The sequence below is a fragment of the Myotis davidii genome, unplaced genomic scaffold (genome assembly GCF_000327345.1).
Source record: "Myotis davidii unplaced genomic scaffold, ASM32734v1 scaffold299, whole genome shotgun sequence".
Lineage (NCBI taxonomy): Eukaryota > Metazoa > Chordata > Mammalia > Chiroptera > Vespertilionidae > Myotis > Myotis davidii.
This window is the reverse complement of record NW_006293088.1, coordinates 126,217-146,510: the sequence shown is the minus strand read 5'-3', so window position 1 is coordinate 146,510 and position 20,294 is coordinate 126,217. Positions and strand designations below refer to the sequence as shown.

At 51.1% G+C, this 20,294-nt stretch overlaps 1 protein-coding gene across 1 annotated transcript in view; it reads right to left on the bottom strand.

Moving 5' to 3' along the window:
- The window catches only part of TMCO4 (transmembrane and coiled-coil domains 4), a 70,296-nt gene that overhangs the window by 40,311 nt on the left and 9,691 nt on the right, over nt 1-20,294 (bottom strand). The window contains exons 3-10 of the mRNA XM_006766641.2: nt 15,615-15,789; nt 14,825-14,852; nt 8,985-9,117; nt 3,064-3,161; nt 2,671-2,814; nt 1,752-1,871; nt 1,062-1,226; nt 48-184 (exon numbers count right to left, since the gene is read on the bottom strand). Coding sequence (XP_006766704.1) covers nt 48-184; nt 1,062-1,226; nt 1,752-1,871; nt 2,671-2,814; nt 3,064-3,161; nt 8,985-9,117; nt 14,825-14,852; nt 15,615-15,789 — 1,000 coding nt within the window. The remainder of the gene's footprint in view (nt 1-47; nt 185-1,061; nt 1,227-1,751; nt 1,872-2,670; nt 2,815-3,063; nt 3,162-8,984; nt 9,118-14,824; nt 14,853-15,614; nt 15,790-20,294) is intronic.

The window sequence follows — 20,294 nt, the reverse complement described above, 5'->3', positions numbered from 1 at the left end:
CCCCCCCCCCCCCCCCCTGGGCCCCAACTGCAGCCATTCCCAGGTACCTGCTGCCGGGAGAGCAGGATGTGGGCCAGGTGCTTGCCAACCTCTGCTGACCGATGGAGACAGACCCCCCAGGGGTTGTCGATGATGTTGGCGACAGAGAGGAGTGAGGCCGGCCAGGTCAGGGCAGCCGTAATGCCTGGGGAGGTGCAAGGTCAGAGATGAAGGAGGTAGGGGTCCTTTTGGGGAAGGGGTTGGCTGGCTACTGGATGCCCGAGTGAGTGCATCTCTACCTTGGAACCTGTAAGCTCTCCCAGTGTTGTCAAACTGCTACATAGCAAAGAAGAAACTTGAAGCTCATGCGTTTTTGACACATGGACCAGATCCCTTCTGCTCAGGCATCTGTCATGTGTGAGATTCTGGTTCATACCCCGTTTTGTCCCTCCACCTGGTACCCTCCCACTTAGCCTGGTAACTGCAGTGTCCCGCCCCTGCCCTGCTCATCCACTACGGGCTCAGCCATGTGACTTGCTTTGGCCAATGAGATGCTAATAGATGTGAGACATCAAGTGGACTTGTGCATGGAGGCCAGCCACTCATGTACTCTGCCACTGGTGTGGGCTAGCCTGCTGATCCCAGGAGGAGGAGGAGAGACAAATGGGACAGAGCAAGTTGCCCTGGTTGCTCCAGACCAGGCTAGCTGGATCGGTGGACAGTCAGCTGACCCACAGATCCACGAGCAGACCCAGCAAAGGCCAGCCAAATGAAGCCTCATGACTCCGCAGCTATTATGATAAATGATGGTTATTTTAAGTCACCGAATTTTGGGGTGGCTTCTTAGGCAGCAAGAACCAACTGATACATTATGTGATAATGGGATTGGCCATTTACCTGTCTCCTCCCCAAGAAGACTCTGCACTTCTCACAGACAGGAACTCAGTGTCTTAACCTCTCCATGTTCCTACGGTCCAGCACAGTGCCTGGCTCACCTGGGGCCTCAGGTATGCAAAGGTCTGGTAGCAGCGTGGGTTGGGAGCAGGGGGCATGCTGCTGGCGGTAGAGACAGGAGGACTTACCAGACAACACTGTGTACTTTAGGGCCTCCTGGGCCACTATGTTTGCAAGACCGCTGAGGATGGTCTCCAGGGCGTTGCCGAGCTCCATCAGGTACTTGGCCTCCCAGGCTAGGCAGTACTGCTCGCAGCTGCGTGCCAGGGCAGCCCATGGAGCGCTGAAGGTGCCTGGGGAGGACACAGGTAGGTGGGATCCCTCCTGTCTGTGTTAAAGGATGCCCCACCCCACTTTTCCGGACAGGGGACCACTCACCCTCGGGGGAGACAAGAGGCCCACGGTGTGTACCTATACATAGTGCTGAATGGATGGATTTATTGATGGGTGGATGGGTGGGTGAACAGATGGATACATAGATGGATATAGATGGATGGAGAGTAGGATGCATGGATAGTTGGATGGATGACTGATGAAAGGATAGATGATGGATAGATGTACAGATAGGTGGATAGGTGAATGGATAGACAGTTGTATGAATGGATGATGGATGATAGATGAATGGATGAGTAGATGGATGTGGAATGAAGTCTTCTTACTTCCCTGAGCCTTAGTTTCCTCCTCTGCAAAATGGGGCTCCCTTACCCACCCTCTATAGACATACACAGGCAAGAGCCAGGGTCAGGCCCACAGCAGCAGGCCCGCTCAGCCAACATCTACCCCCTCTACACCCTTGTCCACTCCACTCTGGTCCTCACGGTATTTGCCGGACGCCAGCCACCCCGTGATGGCGATGGTGATGTGCAGCTGCCTGCCTTCCGTCAGAGGCAGAAATGTGAACTCCTCAATGGCCCCCACACGCTTCTTCATCTTGTATCCTAAAGACCCAGATACAGAAATGAGAATGGAGGTGACCTGGGGTCCCGGGGATTGTTAGTCAGAGAGGCTCTCTGTGTTCACAACTCACACCGTGAGTGCCGGCCAGGTGCCCTGCCCTTGGACATGTCTCACTTTTCAACTCGCTAAGGCAGGTGCCATTACTGTCCCCAATTACCGATGAGGGTAAGAGGTTTCCGGAGGCTGGCCTGCCCCCGAGGGGCAGAGCTGGGGTTGGAGCTCAGTGCCCAGGCTCATAACTACCACTCTGTCCTTCTCAGTCGGTTCTATGTCATTTTTCCTGCCCACAAACATCAGGGCTACAACACGCTCCTTTCAGTAAAAGTGGATCAAACTGACCAAGATTCTCAATGTGGAAAGCAACAACCCATGTGAGGAGTGGAACAGGAATGTAGGGGGGGGCTGCTGACACATATGATTTGGGAAAACTCCCCCAGGAGATGCTGGGAAGTGAAGAGTAGCCATGTGCTCTCTTACAGGAGGAAGCCCAAGTGCCTCCGAGGAGGCCTGTCTAGAAACTTCCTAAATGGTGACAAGCAGGTCCAATGAGACCTTTCTCAGGACGTCTACTACACAAGGTGCAGTTTCTCAAACGCAGGCCTTGCACCCACCCATGTCCTCTGTGCAGCCTGCTGCTAGTTCTGGCAGGGCTGGGACCCAGCGTGAGAAAAGTCGTGTGCTCCTCCTCCATCTCCCGGGGAGCCCTCACTGGGGACAATCTGGGTGGGTCCTTTAGGAGGTGGGCCACCCTCCTCACTGCCCCCTCCTCTGGAACCTTACCTGTCAGACTAGCTCCAGCTGCACCGAACAGCGACGTCATGACAGCTATGCCGGCCACTGAGCCCAGAGCCGCTGCCCCAGCACTGCCAATGATCGTCGCGGCCCCGGCGGCAATAAGAGGGGCGGCCAGGCCCCCGGTCACTCCTGCCAAGAAAGCAGAAAGTAGGGTAAAGGTGGGAGTGAGGACATGGCCTGCTGGGTTATTCTCCCCTCCGCTACCCACTGCCTTCCACAGAGGCACACGAATGAACACACTGCTGATGGAGCACCTACTACGTGCCCGGGGACACCTGCCAGCCCATCTCGGCCTTCTCCACTCCCAGCCTGACATCTGCCGTCACTCTAAACTGCAGGGGACCCACGTGCCACCACCTCAGCTTGCGCTGGCCTCACCGATCACTGTCCCGCCTCCGACGGTCGCCAGGCCTATCAGCAGATAGCGCTTCCATTTCTTCCGGTTTTCTCTCTTCTTCCTGGACGCCTCAGCCGTTCTGAGGGAGAAGAGGTTGGTCCTTAGGGTGGTGCCTGGAACCCCTGGAGACCCCTCCGCCTCACCAACCCCCGAGCTGGGATCAATGCTGGGCACTCTGTCATTCAGAGCAAGGTACCAAGGTCACCCTGGGCCCATCGATGCTTTTAAAAAGCCGAGAACATTCTAAAACCCAGCTGGGGAATCCCAGTGTGTGGGATGCTCTACTTACCCAAAGGATCCATCCTAACAGGGTTGTTAGTTGAACGATGGAAAGACAAAAAAATAACAGTAACAGTAACAGTAAAAGAAGCACAAAAATATCTTTTAACAGATGCACCCAGACGAGTACCAAACAGAATCACAGACGCCCTCGCCCCCCTCCTTCCTTCCCTTCCCCTTGATATCTGAGCTCGCCTCCTGGGATATTCGGAAACCAATTTCTTTCAGAATAACCATTTCAAAGATGGGTTAGAGAAATGCCTGCTCTGGAGACCCTGGCCGTGGGGCACTAGCTTCTATCGTTCGGAGTGGAAATGTAAACGCTATAAGATGTAGCGGGAGGGAAGCATTGAGAGTGCTTTGGGTCAGCTGAATCCTGAGAATGGCCAACGTGCGTGCTCAGAGCGTCACTCAGCCCCGTTTTCCCGACGGACACCTGGTCCTCAGTGCTTTAGGACACGAAGGAGTAGGACCAAGCGGACATCAGGGGCACGAACTCTGAACTGAAGTTGGAGTTTGGACAATTCAACGTGTAGAGCGATAGCAGATAGATGATAAAAGATGGTTAATACTGATTGGGAATTCCTGCATGCCAGCTGCCACACTTTATGTTTTATGTGGTTTATCTTATCCCTGAAGCCGTGTCACTATTGTCCCCCTGTTACAAAGTCAGGGTTAAGATCCCCCTCGAGGGGCTGAGGAGATCGGTGAAGAGGAAGTTTGTCAACCATGCGGCACAAAGGCACCCGGCGAATGCTGACTAACGGTGGCTCCTGTCTTCCCGAGCCTCAGTTTCCTCTTTTGTAAAACTCGGACAGTAACACCTACCTCTTAAGGTAGTTGGTTTGTAAAGATTAAATCCATTCCTTCCTCATTCACCAATCAACACACTGACTGAGAGTGGATGACCTGGGGGCCCTTCTGGGTGCCAGGGATCGGCAGTTTGGACCAACATCTGTTTCCTTCTCCTCTCTTCCCTCATGAACTGCACAAGATGGTGAGAAATAGTCTGTCCTGCCCGGTCAGTGTGGCTTTGTGGTGGAGCACTGCACTGACCCATGAACCAGGAGGCCCCGGTTTGATTCCTCGTCAGGGCACATGCCCAGCAAGGGGGGTAATAACAGTACTGAATTCCCAGGGGTCTGGTGAGAGCTCTGGGCAATGGTCCGCATACAACCCTGGCGTGTTGTCATCTGTCTGGTGGTCTTAGCCTGCACTTCTAGACCATTGATGTTCAGAGGGTGGGCTCTGGATCCACTGCATCAGAATCCCCGGAGGGTAGCCGTTAAAGGTACAGCTTCCTGGGCCAGAAGCTCTGGGCGCGAGGGTGCGGAAACTACCCGTAACCAGCTCTCCAGGGGCCTGCTGCATTCCTAGTTTGAGAACCGCAGGGCCAGACCTCCAGGGCACAGGTGAGCCTCTCCTGCTTTCCACCCTCAGCAGCTGGCCCTGGGCTAGGACCTGGAGGGTGCTCAGAAAATGTTTCTTGAACAGAACCAAGTCATTCTGATCCTGAACCCCTTGCTGCGGCGATCTTATCCCCCCACTCACTGTCCACATCTATGAAAATCAGAGGGGCACGGAACAGAGCATAGGCCAGTCACCATCGAGAATGAAATTCTGGCCCAGCCAGTGTGGCTCAGTGGTTGAGGATCCACCTATGAACCAGGACATTGACCTATGGATGGAGGTCACAATTCAATTCCGAGTCAGGGCACATGCCCTGGTTGTGTTCTTTGTCCCCAGTAGGGGGAGTGTAGGAGGCAGCTGATCAATGATGCCCTCTCATTGATATTTCTCTCTTGTCTCTCTCCCTCTCTCTTCCTCTCTGAAATGAAATCAATAAAAATATCTTAAAAGAAAAAAGAATGAAATTCTGGTTGCAATAGCTATGTATGGTACCAGGTAGGTACCAGAAATATCGGGGGAAACACGTGGTAATATATATGATTGTCTAACCACTATGTAATACTCTTGAAAACTAATACAAAATCATATTGAATGTAAACTGTAATTTAAATAAATAAAATAAATTATTTTAAAAGAGAATACAATTCTGGGGTATTAGAACAAGGCTGGAATGTTATAACATTTTAATGATTACTACAGATTTGTTTTTTAAGAACACAGTCACATTTTTGAGCTGGTGCCCTTGACATCTGTCAGCCCCATCTGCTTCTAGACACTAATCATCATGTTTAGCTGAGCTTATGGAGGGGGAGACTCATAGCCTCAAGAGAAGAAAATAACTAAAAAGTAAAAATAGTTCTTGAGGCTGCTGTATCTAAAGGTATGAATGCTAGTGTATCAAATTCATTTTGCCAAGATTGGATGAACCATTACTCTAATCTCTAGAATTCTGCTTTGTATGATTATTGAAATGTTTATAAACATTTGCTGAATCAAAAAGAATGCAGCATTTCACCTAGTCAGTCTCTCTCTCTCTCTCTTTCTCTCTAGGCATTCGCGTGAACTGCCAATCTACTTCCTTATTTATATAAGCACCTGAACGTTCCTCATAACTGTTTTGTACATAACAGGAAGAGCTTTGCCAGTCATCATTAATTATCCAGGTGTTTTATTCCTGCTATTACTTCCCTTGTCTGAATGTCAACATGGAAAGCAGGAGACATTCGCTCTGAGTGACATCGATGATGTGTCTGTCCTATAGTTGGAAGTGAGAGTTCCGAGCACAAATCCCAATTCAAACGAAGCTCTGTTCCTGTTATTGACTTTGCCTGTTGGTTAGGTACCATGGCGATCTCCGCCATCCTAGTCCCTGGCCACACTCGGGTTCTGGAATGCCAGAGAGGACCCTGAGTTGGCGTTCCATGTCCGCCTTCCAAAGACAGAGGCGGGAGTTTAAACACAGATCTGGGCCAAACCCCAGGCTGGAGCCACAGATGCTTAATCAAGAGCAAGAGGCCACCTTGTCCATCTCAGGCTCCCACACATCAGTTTCATTCCCTCCAGCTGATCTCCCCGCGAGGGTGCTCCTTACAGTCATCCTCGCCCCACCCTCTTCTTTGTTTTAGTCACCTTCTCCAGTTGATAGAGAGGGAGAGCTTATCTCTGGGATATCTAGAGACACTTCCTAGTTAAAGCTTAGAAAGCTCCATAAAATAACTATCTTTACTGCTTTCTTCAGAATTAAGGAGGAAACCTGGGCTGGCCAACCAGGCCTTGAGGGATACGGCCAGTGACGTGCAGACTGGATAGGTGGTTGAATCAGATGATGCCTTGACCACTGGGTGACCTTGGGCAAGTTAAGGCGCTCCTCTGACTTCCTGTTTCTTCCCTGTGAAACCCGCTGGAGATTGTTAGGAACACTCCAATGAGGAGACCTCTTGTGCCGACATCTAGTAAACACTCGATAGAAATTAGATGTTGACAATGTTCTTATGATGTGACCAGGGTCAACCTCCAGCAGGACTTTACCTAATGTTCACTGAGACCTACTATGTGCCAGGCACTGTTCCAAGCTTTTGATATGAATTCATTAACTGAATCCTCTTAACTGCCTAATGATGGGGATACTACCATTATCCCCAAGTCTGAGATGAAGAAACTGAGGCACAAAGGAGTGAAATCATCAAAGAAACGGGGAAAACCTGGATGGCTCACGGACTCAGACAGGGACCCAAGAACAGAAAGGAGGTACGTCACACCCTGAACCCCAGCTGCAAAGGATCCCCTTGGGGTGCCGAGTGATAAGCTCGCCTTGCAGAAACACAAAACCTTAGAGTTAAAAGAAACCTATGTACAATTCGATCCTCTGCTTGTATAGGTGAAGAAACTGGTGCTGGTGCCCAGAGAGGGAAAGCAACATGTCCAGGGCCACACAGAGGCTGGGTGGCAGAATCAAACCAAGAACCAGGCTGAACACTTGCTATGCTTTTCCTGGGTCTCAGGTCCTTCCAGAGACCACAGATAGAACCTGAGAAGTGTCCAAAGTCCCTAACACTGAACTAAAAATTCCACACATGGAGTATTTTTCTGAGGAAAGAGTTCATACATAGTAATAACAACCATGATAACAGATACTATAGCAAATGATATTTATCAGCCAGTTGCTCTGCACAAAGCCCGCCTGAAGCACTTGACATGTATGGACTCATTTGAGCCCCAGGAGAACCCTAGGAGCAGGGTGCTATTATTATCATCCCCATTTTGCAGGTGAGGAAACTGAGGCCCAGAGAAGTGAACTAACTTGTCCAAGGTCACACGGCTGGTAAGTGGCAGAGCTGGGCTGTGTTAGAACTTCTGTGTCTACACATTCCCTGACCTGACTACCGGCATCTTCAGAACAAATCCTCTGGGTAATATGTTTCTTTCTGACAATAAGCTTTGCAAACAATAGCTGAGAGTTTCCTTCATTTCAAGGCACCTAAGACACTACAAACGTCCAATACATTTCCAGACGCTGAGCAGCCCTCGTGATGGTGGTCATTGACCTGTTTCTTTCTTTTTTTTTTTTAATATATTTTATTGATTTTTTACAGAGAGGAAGGGAGAGAGATAGAGAGTCAGAAACATCGATGAGAGAGAAACATCGATCAGCCGCCTCCTGCACACCCCCACCGGAGATGTGCCCGCAACCCAGGTACATGCCCTTGACCGGAATCGAACCTGGGACCTTTCAGTCCGCAGGCCGACGCTCTATCCACTGAGCCAAACCGGTTTCGGCGACCTGTTTCTTTCTTAACACAGCCTTGGGAGTCAAAGCAAGTCTGCCGTCAGGTTTTTAAAACAGACCAAGCTTCCGCCTTTCTCAAGCAAACCACCTCTCCCTTTGCCCTCCAAACCCTGGCAGGAGGGCGGCTCCAGGTCTGAACTTGGCTTCAGAGCTAAATTCCCAGCTGGGCTGAGCTGGCACGACCTGGCTGCTCAGACCGTCACCGTGGCAAAACAAAACCCAAGGCTGGGAGACGTGCCTGGTGCACGGAGCCTACAATTAGGCTGTGACAGGATCGATTGATTGCTCTGGGATTAGATTCTGTGTTTAGCAAAGAGCTGAGCTCTGGCCAAATTTCCAGGATAATTTCCCTCTACACACTCCCGACAATGCATAGATAGCAAAGCCGCTCTACAGCTGGTAGGTCCCGGGGCACGTGGGTGGGGGGGAAGGGAAGGACTCCCATACCGACCACCTGCTCATGCCAGCCCTGAGCCGAGCAGCTTATAATATGGTCACATTCCTTTTTCACAACCACTCTGGGAGTATGCTATCCTGATTCCCATTTTACAGGTAAGAATGTTGTACTTTAGAGAATGGAGGGCACCTGCCCAAGGTCAAAAAGGCAGATGGATGTGAGAGGCAGGATTTGAACCCAGGCCACTCCGGCCCACAGACAAGAACCCAATGTGAAGCAGGGTATTGGGACCATAGAATGTTAAAGTCACAAGCCCTTAGCAATCACCCATTCAATCTCCTTTTACTAGAAATGAGGACCAGGACCCAGAGAAGGGAAATGACTTGCTAAGGCCACATGGCCAGTCTGGCTGCCTTGGGACGTTCTGTGCACTGTCTCTTCATGGAAAGAGGGGATTTTTATCTGGAAAGTGCACTCAAGTGGCCGTTCTGGATTCCTGGTGGATGGGGCCGGTCTCAGGGCTCACTTACTCAGATTCCTCCTCTTTGGTTTCCTTCAGGCTCTCAAGGAACGTCTCTTCAAGAAGATCCAGCTCCCCCACAGGCAGGCAGAGGAGGGAGGTCACGTGGCAAATGAGGACCCGGGCCCGAGCATCATAGCGCCCTCGAGAGAGAGAAACAACATGGGCAGGGAGTCAGTTTGCCTTTAAGAACAGGGATGTTAACAGCAGAGCAACTGACAAAACCCAAACCCTGGAAACATCTTAAACACGCAACCCATGAGAACCAGTCAATTAAACAATAGGACAGCTTCCTGGATGGAATATGTGCAATTATCCTATATAATAAAAGGACAATATGCAAATTGACCCTAACAGCAGAACGACTGGGAATGACTGGTCACTATGACACACACTGACCACCAGGGGGCAGACCCTCAATGCAGGAGCTGCCCCCTGGTGGTCAGTGCGCTCCCACAGGGGGAGCTCTGCTCAGCCACAAGCCAGGCTGACGGCTGCCAGTAGAGCGGTGGTGGTGGGAGCCTCTCCCGCCTCCTCAGTCGCGCTAGGGCTGCCAGAGGGATGCCTGACTGCCAGCTTAGGCCCAATCCCACGGGGAGTGGGCCTAAGCCAGCAGATGGTCATCCCCCGAGAGGGCACAGGCCGGGCTGAGGGACCCCGCCCCCCCACACCGCCCAGCAGGCCGGGCTGAGGGACCCCCCACACACACACCGCCCAATGAGTGCACAAGTTTTTTGTGCACCGGGCCTCTAGTTAAAATATTAATCAAAAGCAAGGTAGTACTTTTTCACCAAATTAGCCAAGGTCATTTTTTTAAAAAAATCCCAAAGCTGTTAAGGAGGCGATGAACATGGTGCTCAGGTGAGAGTGTGCAGTCTGACAATATTTATTTATTTATTTATTTATTTATAAAATATATATTTTTATTGATTTCAGAGAGGAAGAGTGAGGGAGAAAGAAAAACATCAATGATGAGAGAGAAGCATTGATTGGCTGCCTCCCATAGGCCCCACACTGGGGATTGAGCCCTGACAACCTGTGTCCTGACAGGGAATTGAAGTGACCTCCTGGTTCATAGGTCAATGCTCAACCACTGAGCCACACTAGCCCAGTGAGTATACAGTCTGACAATATTTATATCAAAAACTTTAAAAATGTGAACACCCCCCTACACCCCAACTCATAGGGCCAGAAAGTAGAATGATGGCTACTGGGGGCGGGGGGGGCATTGAGAAGGGGGCAATGAGGAGTTATTGTTTAATGGGGACAGAGTTCCAGTTTTGCAAGATGAAGAGGGATGGTGGTGATGGTTCATAACAATGTGAATGTAGCTAATGCCATGAAAATGTACACTTAAAAATGGGTAAGGTGCTAACTTTTATGTTATATGTATTTTACCACAATTTTTAAAAATGGGGAAAAAGATGTGCACCCCGTTTGGCCCAGGATGTCGCTCCCACACCGGATCTTTTTGACAAAGAGGGGAAAGCACAAGGGCTCAGTATCCAGCTACTCTGCACCCACTTCGTGTAGCCTGTGTGATGATGTGTGCTGTCTAAAATGCACATCACAAAGTTTTGAAGCGAGGACACCTGTTCTAGGACCGGCCCCAACGAATGTTACAGAATTGTCTCCTTTGCTCGTCAATAATATTATACTAAAGTAGTAGTGGTTAGCCTTTGACAAGTTGCAGCCTCAAGTCCTGAAGTTTGAGGTTTCCTTGAACCTTCCTTGAGCTAGGGTCCTCAGAGCAAGCTATGGTCTGGCAGCATATGCCCAGCTGCCCTTGGCTGCCTCCCTCGATGTGGAACTGTCTACGTGCTGGGAAACAGACAACTGCATGTTGTATCTTGGATTATGGGATCAATTAAAGCTCCAAACAAAGGAGCTCACTGTGCCTTCAGGGGATCAGAGACTATTGCACCCAGGTGATAATCAAGCTGTGGAAACTAACCAAGCCTTGGCCATGGTGATTTAATTGGTGGCAATTATAATTAGTGATTCATTTTTATTCCATTTGTTAAGGCTGCAGTGGAACAGGCTGCCAGGGGCACAGGTAATCTCCCAAGGTATTCTCAGGCATGGGGACTTCAGAGTGGCAGCATGTCAGGGTCACTTCAAGGATCTTGGTGGCCAGGCTGCTGGACTTGGAGCTGACATCCCAGAGTTGCTGAGGGGTTGACAAAATTAGCATAAAACACTGAGCTCAGGGCCTGATAGGCACTCAGAGAGTATCAGCTATGGTTAAAATCACTCCCAGGGCCCAGCACAGGGCCTGGCACATGCCCTGGGTGTTCAGTTCTTATTTGCTGAATGCATGGACCAGCCAATGTTCATGCTGGTAACAAGCTGTATGACGCTCTAGGATGCTGATGGAGAACCCAGCAACCAGATGACAATGTTTGCATTTCACCGTCGCCAAAGACCAATATCTCAAACCCTTCTGATTCACCAGGGAGGCAGGGCTTGCGATCCAGTAATAAAGACCAAGCCAGGAAGTAGATAGAGCCAAGTTTGCAGTAGGGATTGCGACGTCCCATGCAGCGTGCACCTCCGCAGGTTCCTTGGCCCAGAGTTGACGCTATCTTTGGCTTCAGAGTTCAGAGGGCAAAAACCGTGATTCAGTTTAAGTCTCCAGGGCACGAACGCAGAGTTCACAAGGAGACCGGCTTTGCCTTACATGGCATTTTGAAAGTTTGAAAGGTTGTCCTGGGTTACTTAACCTCCTGACTAGGTTCTCTTCTCCTGCCAGTGGAGATACCAGGACCTGCCTTAGCAGCTGAGGATTATATACTATGCAATACTTCATAAGCGATGTTGGGGACCTAGAAGAGCAACTAGAATACCCTGTAAAGATTACCGACTACAAATAAAGCAGCCCTACCTGAGATGGCCAAATTTGGGGTCCTAGAGCACTGGCTCTTGTCCAGAGCTGTGTTGCTGTCCTGTGCGCCCCCCACCCCAGAACATGTGACAATGTATGGAGACATTTCTGGTTGTTAGCACTCAGAAAGTGCTTCCGGCGTCTAGTGACGGGAGGCCGGGGATGCAGCTGAACATCCTACCATGCACAGGGTGGCCCCACCACAGCGAAGGACCCAGCCCCAAACGGCCGCAGTGCCAAGGGCCAAAAGCCCAGTTTAGAGTCAGCTCACATTTAGGTTAACCTTCAACACACAAAAGGCGCATTGTTTCAGTTGTGTGTGCTAAGAGCTCTGTGGGTTCTTACAGGGTGAGGAGAAAAACGTGATTAGCACTCCCCCAAATTCCATCCAGCTGCCCAAATGGCATCGTTCTGTGACTCAGATCCCAATCCTGTCGGTAAAGGTCAACCTTCCAGGATGTTCTGGGAAATGCAGCTTTTCATGTGGATGTCCTGGGCTGATTTCATGACCAATCACCTCGCCTCACGCTCGAGGGAAACCCAGCAGCAGAGAGAGCCTCCTCCTCCGCTGTGTGCCCACCTCATCAATGTCTGCAACAGAGACTGAACCCTGCTCATGCGTCAGCTTGTCCTCTAAAGAAAAGCCATCTGTCCACCCTACCCATCCTTCCTTCCTTCCATCCATCCATCCATCCATCCATCCATCCATGTATGCATGCATTCATATATCCTTTCATCCGTCCATCCATCCGTCCGTCCGTCCGTCCATCCCATCCATCCATCCATCCATCCATCCATCCATCCATCCATGTATGCATGCATTCATATATCCTTTCATCCGTCCATCCATCCGTCCGTCCGTCCGTCCATCCATCCATCCAGTACTAAATGCCCACCCGTATGCCCAAAAGTGCTGTAGATGCTGAGATGCGATGATATGCAATCCAGACAAGGCCCTGCGCTCATGGAAATTATGCGGAGGGACTTGAATAGATGGCCCAACTATGACACGGTTCTGAGTCCCCCAGTGGATGCCAGACTGCAGATAGTACTGAACTCTATATATACCACGTTTTTCCTTTACATACAAACCTATGAGGAAGTTTAATTTATAAATTAGGCACAGTAAGAGAGAAACAATGACTAATAAGAAAATAGAACAATTATAACAATATACTGTTCATTAAGTTATGTGACGGTGGTCTCTCTCTCTCTCTCTGATAAACGATTTGATAACTGAGATGGCTATTCTGTTACTAATGGGAGGGTGGCATGTATGGCAGAGATATGTTGGGCAAAGGGACAATTCACATCTCAGGCCAGACAGAGCAGGACTTCAAGATTTCATCACACTACTCAGACGGCGTGCAATTTAAAACCTATGAGTTGCTTACTTTTGGAATTTTCCATTTAATATTTTCAAACTGTGGTAGAACATGGGTAACTGAAACCATGGAAAGTGAAACTGCAGAGGAGGGGGGCGGGTTACTGTAATTCATTTAAAGACCTCAAGGTGAAGTCACCTTGTACAATGTCCTTATAAGAGACATGCAGAGAGGAAAGGAAGGAGGAGGGGAAGCCCTGAACCAGAGGTCCTCCAACTTTTTAAACAGGGGGCCAGTTCACTGTCCCTCAGACATTCCACACACGCGCACTGGGGGTCCGGGACGAGTCGGCTGCTAAGCAGGACAGGCAGCGGCGGCAAAAACACCCGGCGGGCCGGATAAATGTTTTCGGCGGGCCGCAGTTTTTGAGGACCCCTGCCCTGGAGGATGGAGGCAGAGACTGCAGTGATGCAGCCACAAGCCAAGGAGATGCAGCCACAGCCAAAGAGCACCTGGAGCTATCAGCAGCTAAAGGCATGAAGGATTCTCGTCTACAGCCTTCGGAGAGAGCAGGATCCTGCTGACACCTTGCTTTCACACTTTTGGCCTCCAGAACTGTGAGAGAATAAATTTCTGTTGCTTTAAGCCACCCATCTCAGGAAATTTGTTACGACAGTCCTAGGAAACGAATGTAGTGAAATCCTGAACTGCCACTAACTGAGCAAGTGTGGGTAAATTGCTTAACCTCTCTGAGCCCACTTCCTCATCCTTAAAACAGAACACGAGGATCCATCCCATTCATTCATCCAGCAGATGTTTGCGGAGTGTTTACTATGTGCAGGAGCTGGAAGTATGTGGTGAAGGAAACTGGGCATGGTTCTGCCCCCATGGAGCTTACGGTCCGAAGGGCAAGCCAGTTACCAAGCAAAGCAGCGTGCAGCGGGGCGTTCAACGGCAACCGTGGCTGGCATCACGCCGAGGCGTGCCAGGGCCTTTCCCTGGGAAGTGATGACTGAGTGGAGGGATGAGGGAGAGGGAGAGAGCACCTGGGCGAGAGGACATTCTCCAGCCAGGGGAGGGGCACGTGCAAAGACCCCTGGTGCCAGGAGCAGGGTGCACTCAGGGAGGCCGGCCTGGGGAGAGGGGAGGGCGTGCGTGGTAAGAGAGGAGGAGGTGAAGGGGCCAGCCCACCAGGAGGCAGCTGGGGTGGCCGTGGGTGGGAGCCAGGAGGCAGCGTGGTCGATGTGCAGGAGGATCATCTGAGCTGCAGGGTGGAGGCCAAACTGCTGGACAGAGTGATGGCAGGAAGACCCGTGAGGAGACCCCTGCTGTCATCCAGGAGGGGCTGACGGTGGCTCAGGCCAGGGTGGTGGGTGGAGATGAAGACGGGGCCGGATTCAAGAACTACTTAGGAGGTAAAACCACAGGCATTGCGAGGAACAAATGAAATAACCGCGAAGAAGTGCCACAGAGTGCTTGGCACAAATGAAGTGCTCCCGGCTCCCTGGCTGAATGGGGTTCCCTTTCCCTCCTTGCACCAAAATGACCACAGTTAACCGGGCAACCAGTGGCAGCCCATCACTGGCTTTACCGGGTGAAGACGAGCACCCACAATTTACAGACGGTAGAAAACCAACTCACCATCCTTGAGTGAGAAGCTCAGCAGGTCCTGGGGAAAAGTAGCAGAAATTGGCAATAAGTTGTTATGTAACCAGCCAGCTCATTTGACACAAATGTATTGACTCTTACTAAGTGGGAGAGCAAGACAGACAGTATCTCTGCCTCAGACTCTAGTGGTGAGCCAGACAAACAAGTAAGCAAACAAATGAGTGTGTGAGCATTTCAGTGAGTGAAACGAAGGAGAGGAAGGGCTGTTTTAAACCTGCTCAGTCGACCCACCAACAGCCCGTGTCACAAGCTGCCTGTTTTAACTGCACACAGAGCCGGTGAGTGACATGCCCAGGGACACACAGCAAAGCTGCTACTTCTGAACAAAAGAGCCACACCTTGGCACCAGGAGCTGGGGCTCTGGAGTCAGAGTGGCAAGGTTCAAATCTGGGCTCAGCCACCTGCCAGCTGCATGACCTTGAACAAGTTACTTAATCTCCCTGTACCTCAGTTTTCTCATCTAGAAAATGGGAATGCTCACACTACCAACCTCATAAAGTTGCTTTGAGAATTAAATGAGTTAATATTTGTAAAGGTACTAACACATACTAAACACTATTTAAGTAATACATTAAATCAATAGTAGATATTCAATAATGGTCATTTAACATAGCTATGATCATCATCATCATCATCATCATACGATATTTTGATGAAGTATTTTTTCTTCCAACTCCCCCAGCCCCCTAGGAGGTTTTCAGCCTGACTTAGAAAACCCTTTTTTCTGGTTCCCCTAGCAGCCGTCACCTGGTGGTGGGTGTACCTGGGTGATCACCAATGGGTCGTCCTTCAAGATGGGGTCCTTCGTTAAAATCTGAGCAAACATGTCCGCTCCTTCGCCTCCCAGGCCGCTGGCAAAAGCAGTCATGGTGGGCAGGACGGCTTCGGACAACTCCAGCCACTTCGCCAGGCCCGTCACAAACTCTATGCAGAAGGAGCTGAAAGACAAACACGACTCAGATCCGATAGCTTCCAGACTTGCACTTCAAGGCCATTGGGAAGCTTAGGTTAGTCACATTCATGATGCGAACAGCCAACACACCCAAAACCATGGCGACTGCGGTCCACGGGATACAGAGGAGCCAAAACCTAATTTCAGGTGGTGGATTCTAGCTTCTTCCCTGACAAACCTTTGACCAAAGAGGCTGATAAACCACAGGACGGAGGCCAGCGAGCTGTTCCTGACCATGTGCTGGGGCCCGGCCTGGGCCGGGCTGTGCTGGGGGCCGAGGAGCCAGAGATGAGCGAGATGCAGTCTCTGATGAGAAGCTCACAGCGTGGGGCCACAGGGAAATAACGAACTCATCCCAGTGGCGTGTGGTCTGCGAGGAGAGGGCAGGACTCGAGCCCTGATGAGCCCAGAGAGGGAGCCCCAGACCGGCCTGGGGAGGTGAGGAGCAGCGACTAGGAAAGGGTTCCCACAGGAGACTGGCTGCTGTGGGGGACCACCCAGGATGTGCTTTCTCGGGAAAAGTCAGCCACTTGGAAGCAGATAAAGCGCAGCGGACCGGTCTGTCCTCCCCATGCCCTCCGCCCCCGTGGGCCTCTCTCCGCCACAGGCATTGGAGTTGAGCCCCACAGGGGTCCCTGGATGGAGGATGGCTGGATCGCTCTAGGGGAGAGGAGCCCTCAGAGCTGAGACCCGGCTGCAGGAAGCACATGGCATTTTGGGGACAGCGGCAAAGTCCACATCAGGTTTTGGCTCCAAGTTACCGCTCGAAGCAGCAAGAATGGTGAGCAGCTGTGGGCGGGCAGGAGATGCGGAGCAGGGGCGTTAGTTAGGGGGTGATGACACCAGCCCAGAGTCAGGCCTATCTCTAAGCCCAGCAGCCCAGCCTGCCTCGACCCCACTGTCCTGGGCTGCCTGTACTGGGTTCTACACCCCTAGTTCTAGCCAGATTGGGTGGAATCAGGCCTCCTAGGGACAAGCAGAGCTCCCTGGTGGCAGGGACAATGTCAGAAGGCCTCCTGCTTGCACCACCTGGTCCCAGCCCCACGGATCCCAGGCAGCCCACCGATCCCAGTCCTTAGAGCTGGGGCGGCCGAAGCCGAGTGGAGAGATTGCTGCAGGCCAGGCCCCTGGCAGGAGCAGTGAAAAGCTCAGGTTCCAATCCTGGTCCACCACTGTTACAGTCCAGGTCCCCGGGGGGCAGCTCTGAAATGCCTATTGGGATCCTCTTGGGATCAGTGCTGTGGGAGGTCAGGGAGGATGCTGGAGCGGGCAGGGGAGCAGCGGAGTTGCCAGGCAGCCTCCACGGAAGCTTCAGGCAACCCTGCAGGGAGTTCTGAAGATGAGTGACCCTTCAGAGCTGCGGTGTGGGGCGAGAAGGCTGGGCCTTATGCCGCCACATCAGCCGGTCATCGGATAAAGGCTGCCCCAGGAAGGGGAAAGAACCTTGGGCAAGGGGTCTCTCTCCCGCTGCCACAGGGCCGGGCGGTGCTGGGGGAAAGTCTTTCATTCTTAAAGGGGCATCTGAGCGATGGAGCACCTTGCAAAAGTAACTTGACTTCTCTGCGCCTCAGTTTCCTTATCTGCAATGGGTTTAAGACATCATCTTCAGCCCTGGCCAGTGTGGTTCAGTTGTTTGGGCATCGTTCCGTGCACCAAAAGGCTGCTGGTTCAATTCCTGGTCAGAGTATATATATATATATATATAGCCAGATTTGGGGCTCGATCCCCAGTAGGGGACGTGCAGGAAGCAGCTGATGGATGTTTTTTTCTCGTTCTTCTCCTCTTCCTTCCTCTCTATCTAAAATCAGTAAAAACAGACTAAAAAAAAATAAAGAGAGAGAGAGAGAGATAAACTTCATAAGGTTGTTTGAGGTTAAATGAGATGATACATATGAAGCACCCAGAGGAGGGCTTGGTGTGGAGTAGCTGTTCAGCTTACATTAGCTAGCGTCATTACTTTTATTTATAAGCCAGCCAAGGGAGGCAGTGAAGGACAGGGCGCAGAGTCAGGCTCGAAGGTCCCCTGGGAGAGTCCCCTTCATGTCTTTTCTTTGTCTCTCTTTTCTTCATTTTTCTCTGCTGTAAAATGCAGATGGTAATAGGACCTACTTCATAGGTTGGTTGGAAAGATTAAATGACACGGTCACAGCGCCTGGCACCTGATAACCCTCAATAAATGTTAGCTACTGCTACTAAAATTATTATGATGGAACTGGCTGCAATTACTGGGGTTACCCAGGATGGTATGTGGGTGTGTATGGGGGCCAAGGGATGACTCGGTGAACTGAACAGCACCTAGGGGTAAACTCATCTGCAGAAAGGGCGCAGGGCTGAGGGCCGCAGCGTGGCCCTGTGTCCACGAAGAAGGTCTTGGATGCAGAGAAGCATCTCCTAACAAGAGTGGAGGCAAGTGAAGAGCATGAACTCTGGTGCACAAGACAGCTCTGCCACTAGCTGTGTGACCTTGGACAAGTTCCTTAACCTCTCTGGGCCTCAGTTTCTTTGTCTGTAAAACAGAGGAGATAATGACGAAACCTATTTCATAGGGTTGTTAAAATTTAACATTTGCCATGTGTTTAGAATAATACCTGGCATATATAAGGCGCTCTATATGTGTTTCTTTAATGAGCAATGGAATATATATATATGTAAAGTGGCAGTACAACAACCTATCAAATAACAGATAGCATTTTAGACTGGCAGGGCCTCAGGAACTGCTTCTAAAGTGGTGGGTGGTCTCACTGAGATACAAGAAAATCAACAGCAGCAATGACAATCACAGAGCAATGATCCTCAGTCCCTGTTTGCTAAGTGCTTTAAGCACACTGCCTGTTTCCTTCCCACCAATCCCCATGAGGGAGGGAGGTACTGCTTTCACCCCCATTCTAGATATAAGGACACCCAGACCCGGAGGGGTCATGGGACAGCTCTGGGGTTCAAGGCCACAACTGTCTGGCCCCAGAGGCCATGCTTACCCACTGCAGGGACTGCCCTCTCCAGGGATTACAGCCCTGGGCCTCGCCCGGTGCCAGGCGCTGGCTAAGCGGGTGCATCCAACATTCCCTTTCATCCTGACCGAACCTCGCAGGGACGGCCCTGGGCCGCAGAGATTAAACGCCTTATCAAGGGCGCCACAGATGCGAAGGGCAGAGCTTCATCTGGGGTCCAGGAGCCTGAACTCGAGTCCAGAGCTCCTCCTACTCCCCAGGGGCCCGCACACTACCAGGCGGCCACATCTGGCCTGCAGCCCGTTCCGTAGATTAAGTTTTATTGGAGCACTCAGTCACACCCGTTCCTTTGCCGACTGTGTCGGGCTGCTTTTAGGCAGCAACAGCAAAGCGGAGGGACTGGGGCAGAGCCCACACGGCCTGCAAGCTAAAATACCACGTCCTCTACAGGAAACGTCTGTCGACCTGTTCTACTCATGCGTATCTCCGTGCTTAATACATAGAATTAATCGTAGGAAACAGCGTCTGTGACATTTACAGCATGGGTAAGAAGTATTTTAAAGGCTTGCTTTTACACCCCATGTGGACAACAACAGCCACAGAGTGTTTTCTTAAGATTACTGAAGCCAACAGCTATAAGAAGATTGAGGCTGTCTTTAAAATGTGTTTTGGGCCCAAGAAAACCAAGATCAGCCAAGTGGAAAGAAACCGAATCAGGTACTCTCAGGAAGGAATGCCCCAAGGCAAACGCTTCCAGCCCCATGTGCTTAGAAATCATGGGTGGGGGGGTTATGGGGGGATGGGGATGACCCAGGACAATAACCCACTTTCCTATGTGTCTCCAAGGCAGTGCCCAGCACAGGCCTGGCACACTGTCTAGGCCAGCCGTGGGCAAACTACGGCCCGTGGGCCGGATCCGGCCCATTCGGCTGTTCTATCCGGCCCGCGGAGCCGAAAGAGTGGAGGGTTCTCTTGCTCTCCCCTCTGCTCCTTCACCAGCAGCAGTGTTAACATGTATTAGTTCACACAAACACTCCATCCATGCTTTTGTTCCTGTCCAGTTTAAGAACCCATTGTCGCCCTCGAGTCAAAAAGTTTGCCCACCCCTGGTCTAGGCTCATGAACACTTGCTTATGTGAACAAGGTACACAGAGCCCTTCCCCATCTATGCATCAGCTTATCAAGCAGGGGGTGATCAGGCCAGAAGAAGCTTCTGAAAAGATGGAGGCTTCCCAGATGTGGCACAGGCAGGAGCAGGGGAGCGTCGGGCCCTTGCAGGAGATAGGACTTCGGCTTGCTTGGGAACAGAATATCGATGAGACAAAGTCTAACCTCCAGATAGAGGATGTGATTCCATTGTTAATGAAGAGAATATCCAATATTTGTTGGGCAGTAGTTCTGCCCCAGGCTCTGCGGGGCCACCCACACATTCCCTCCCCACGAGCACCCGCTCTGACGATGCTGCTTCTCTGAGGCAGTAACTCCCCAGCAGAACCCACCTTCCTGGCCAGCAGACCCACCTCTCATGTGGGGGTTAGGAATG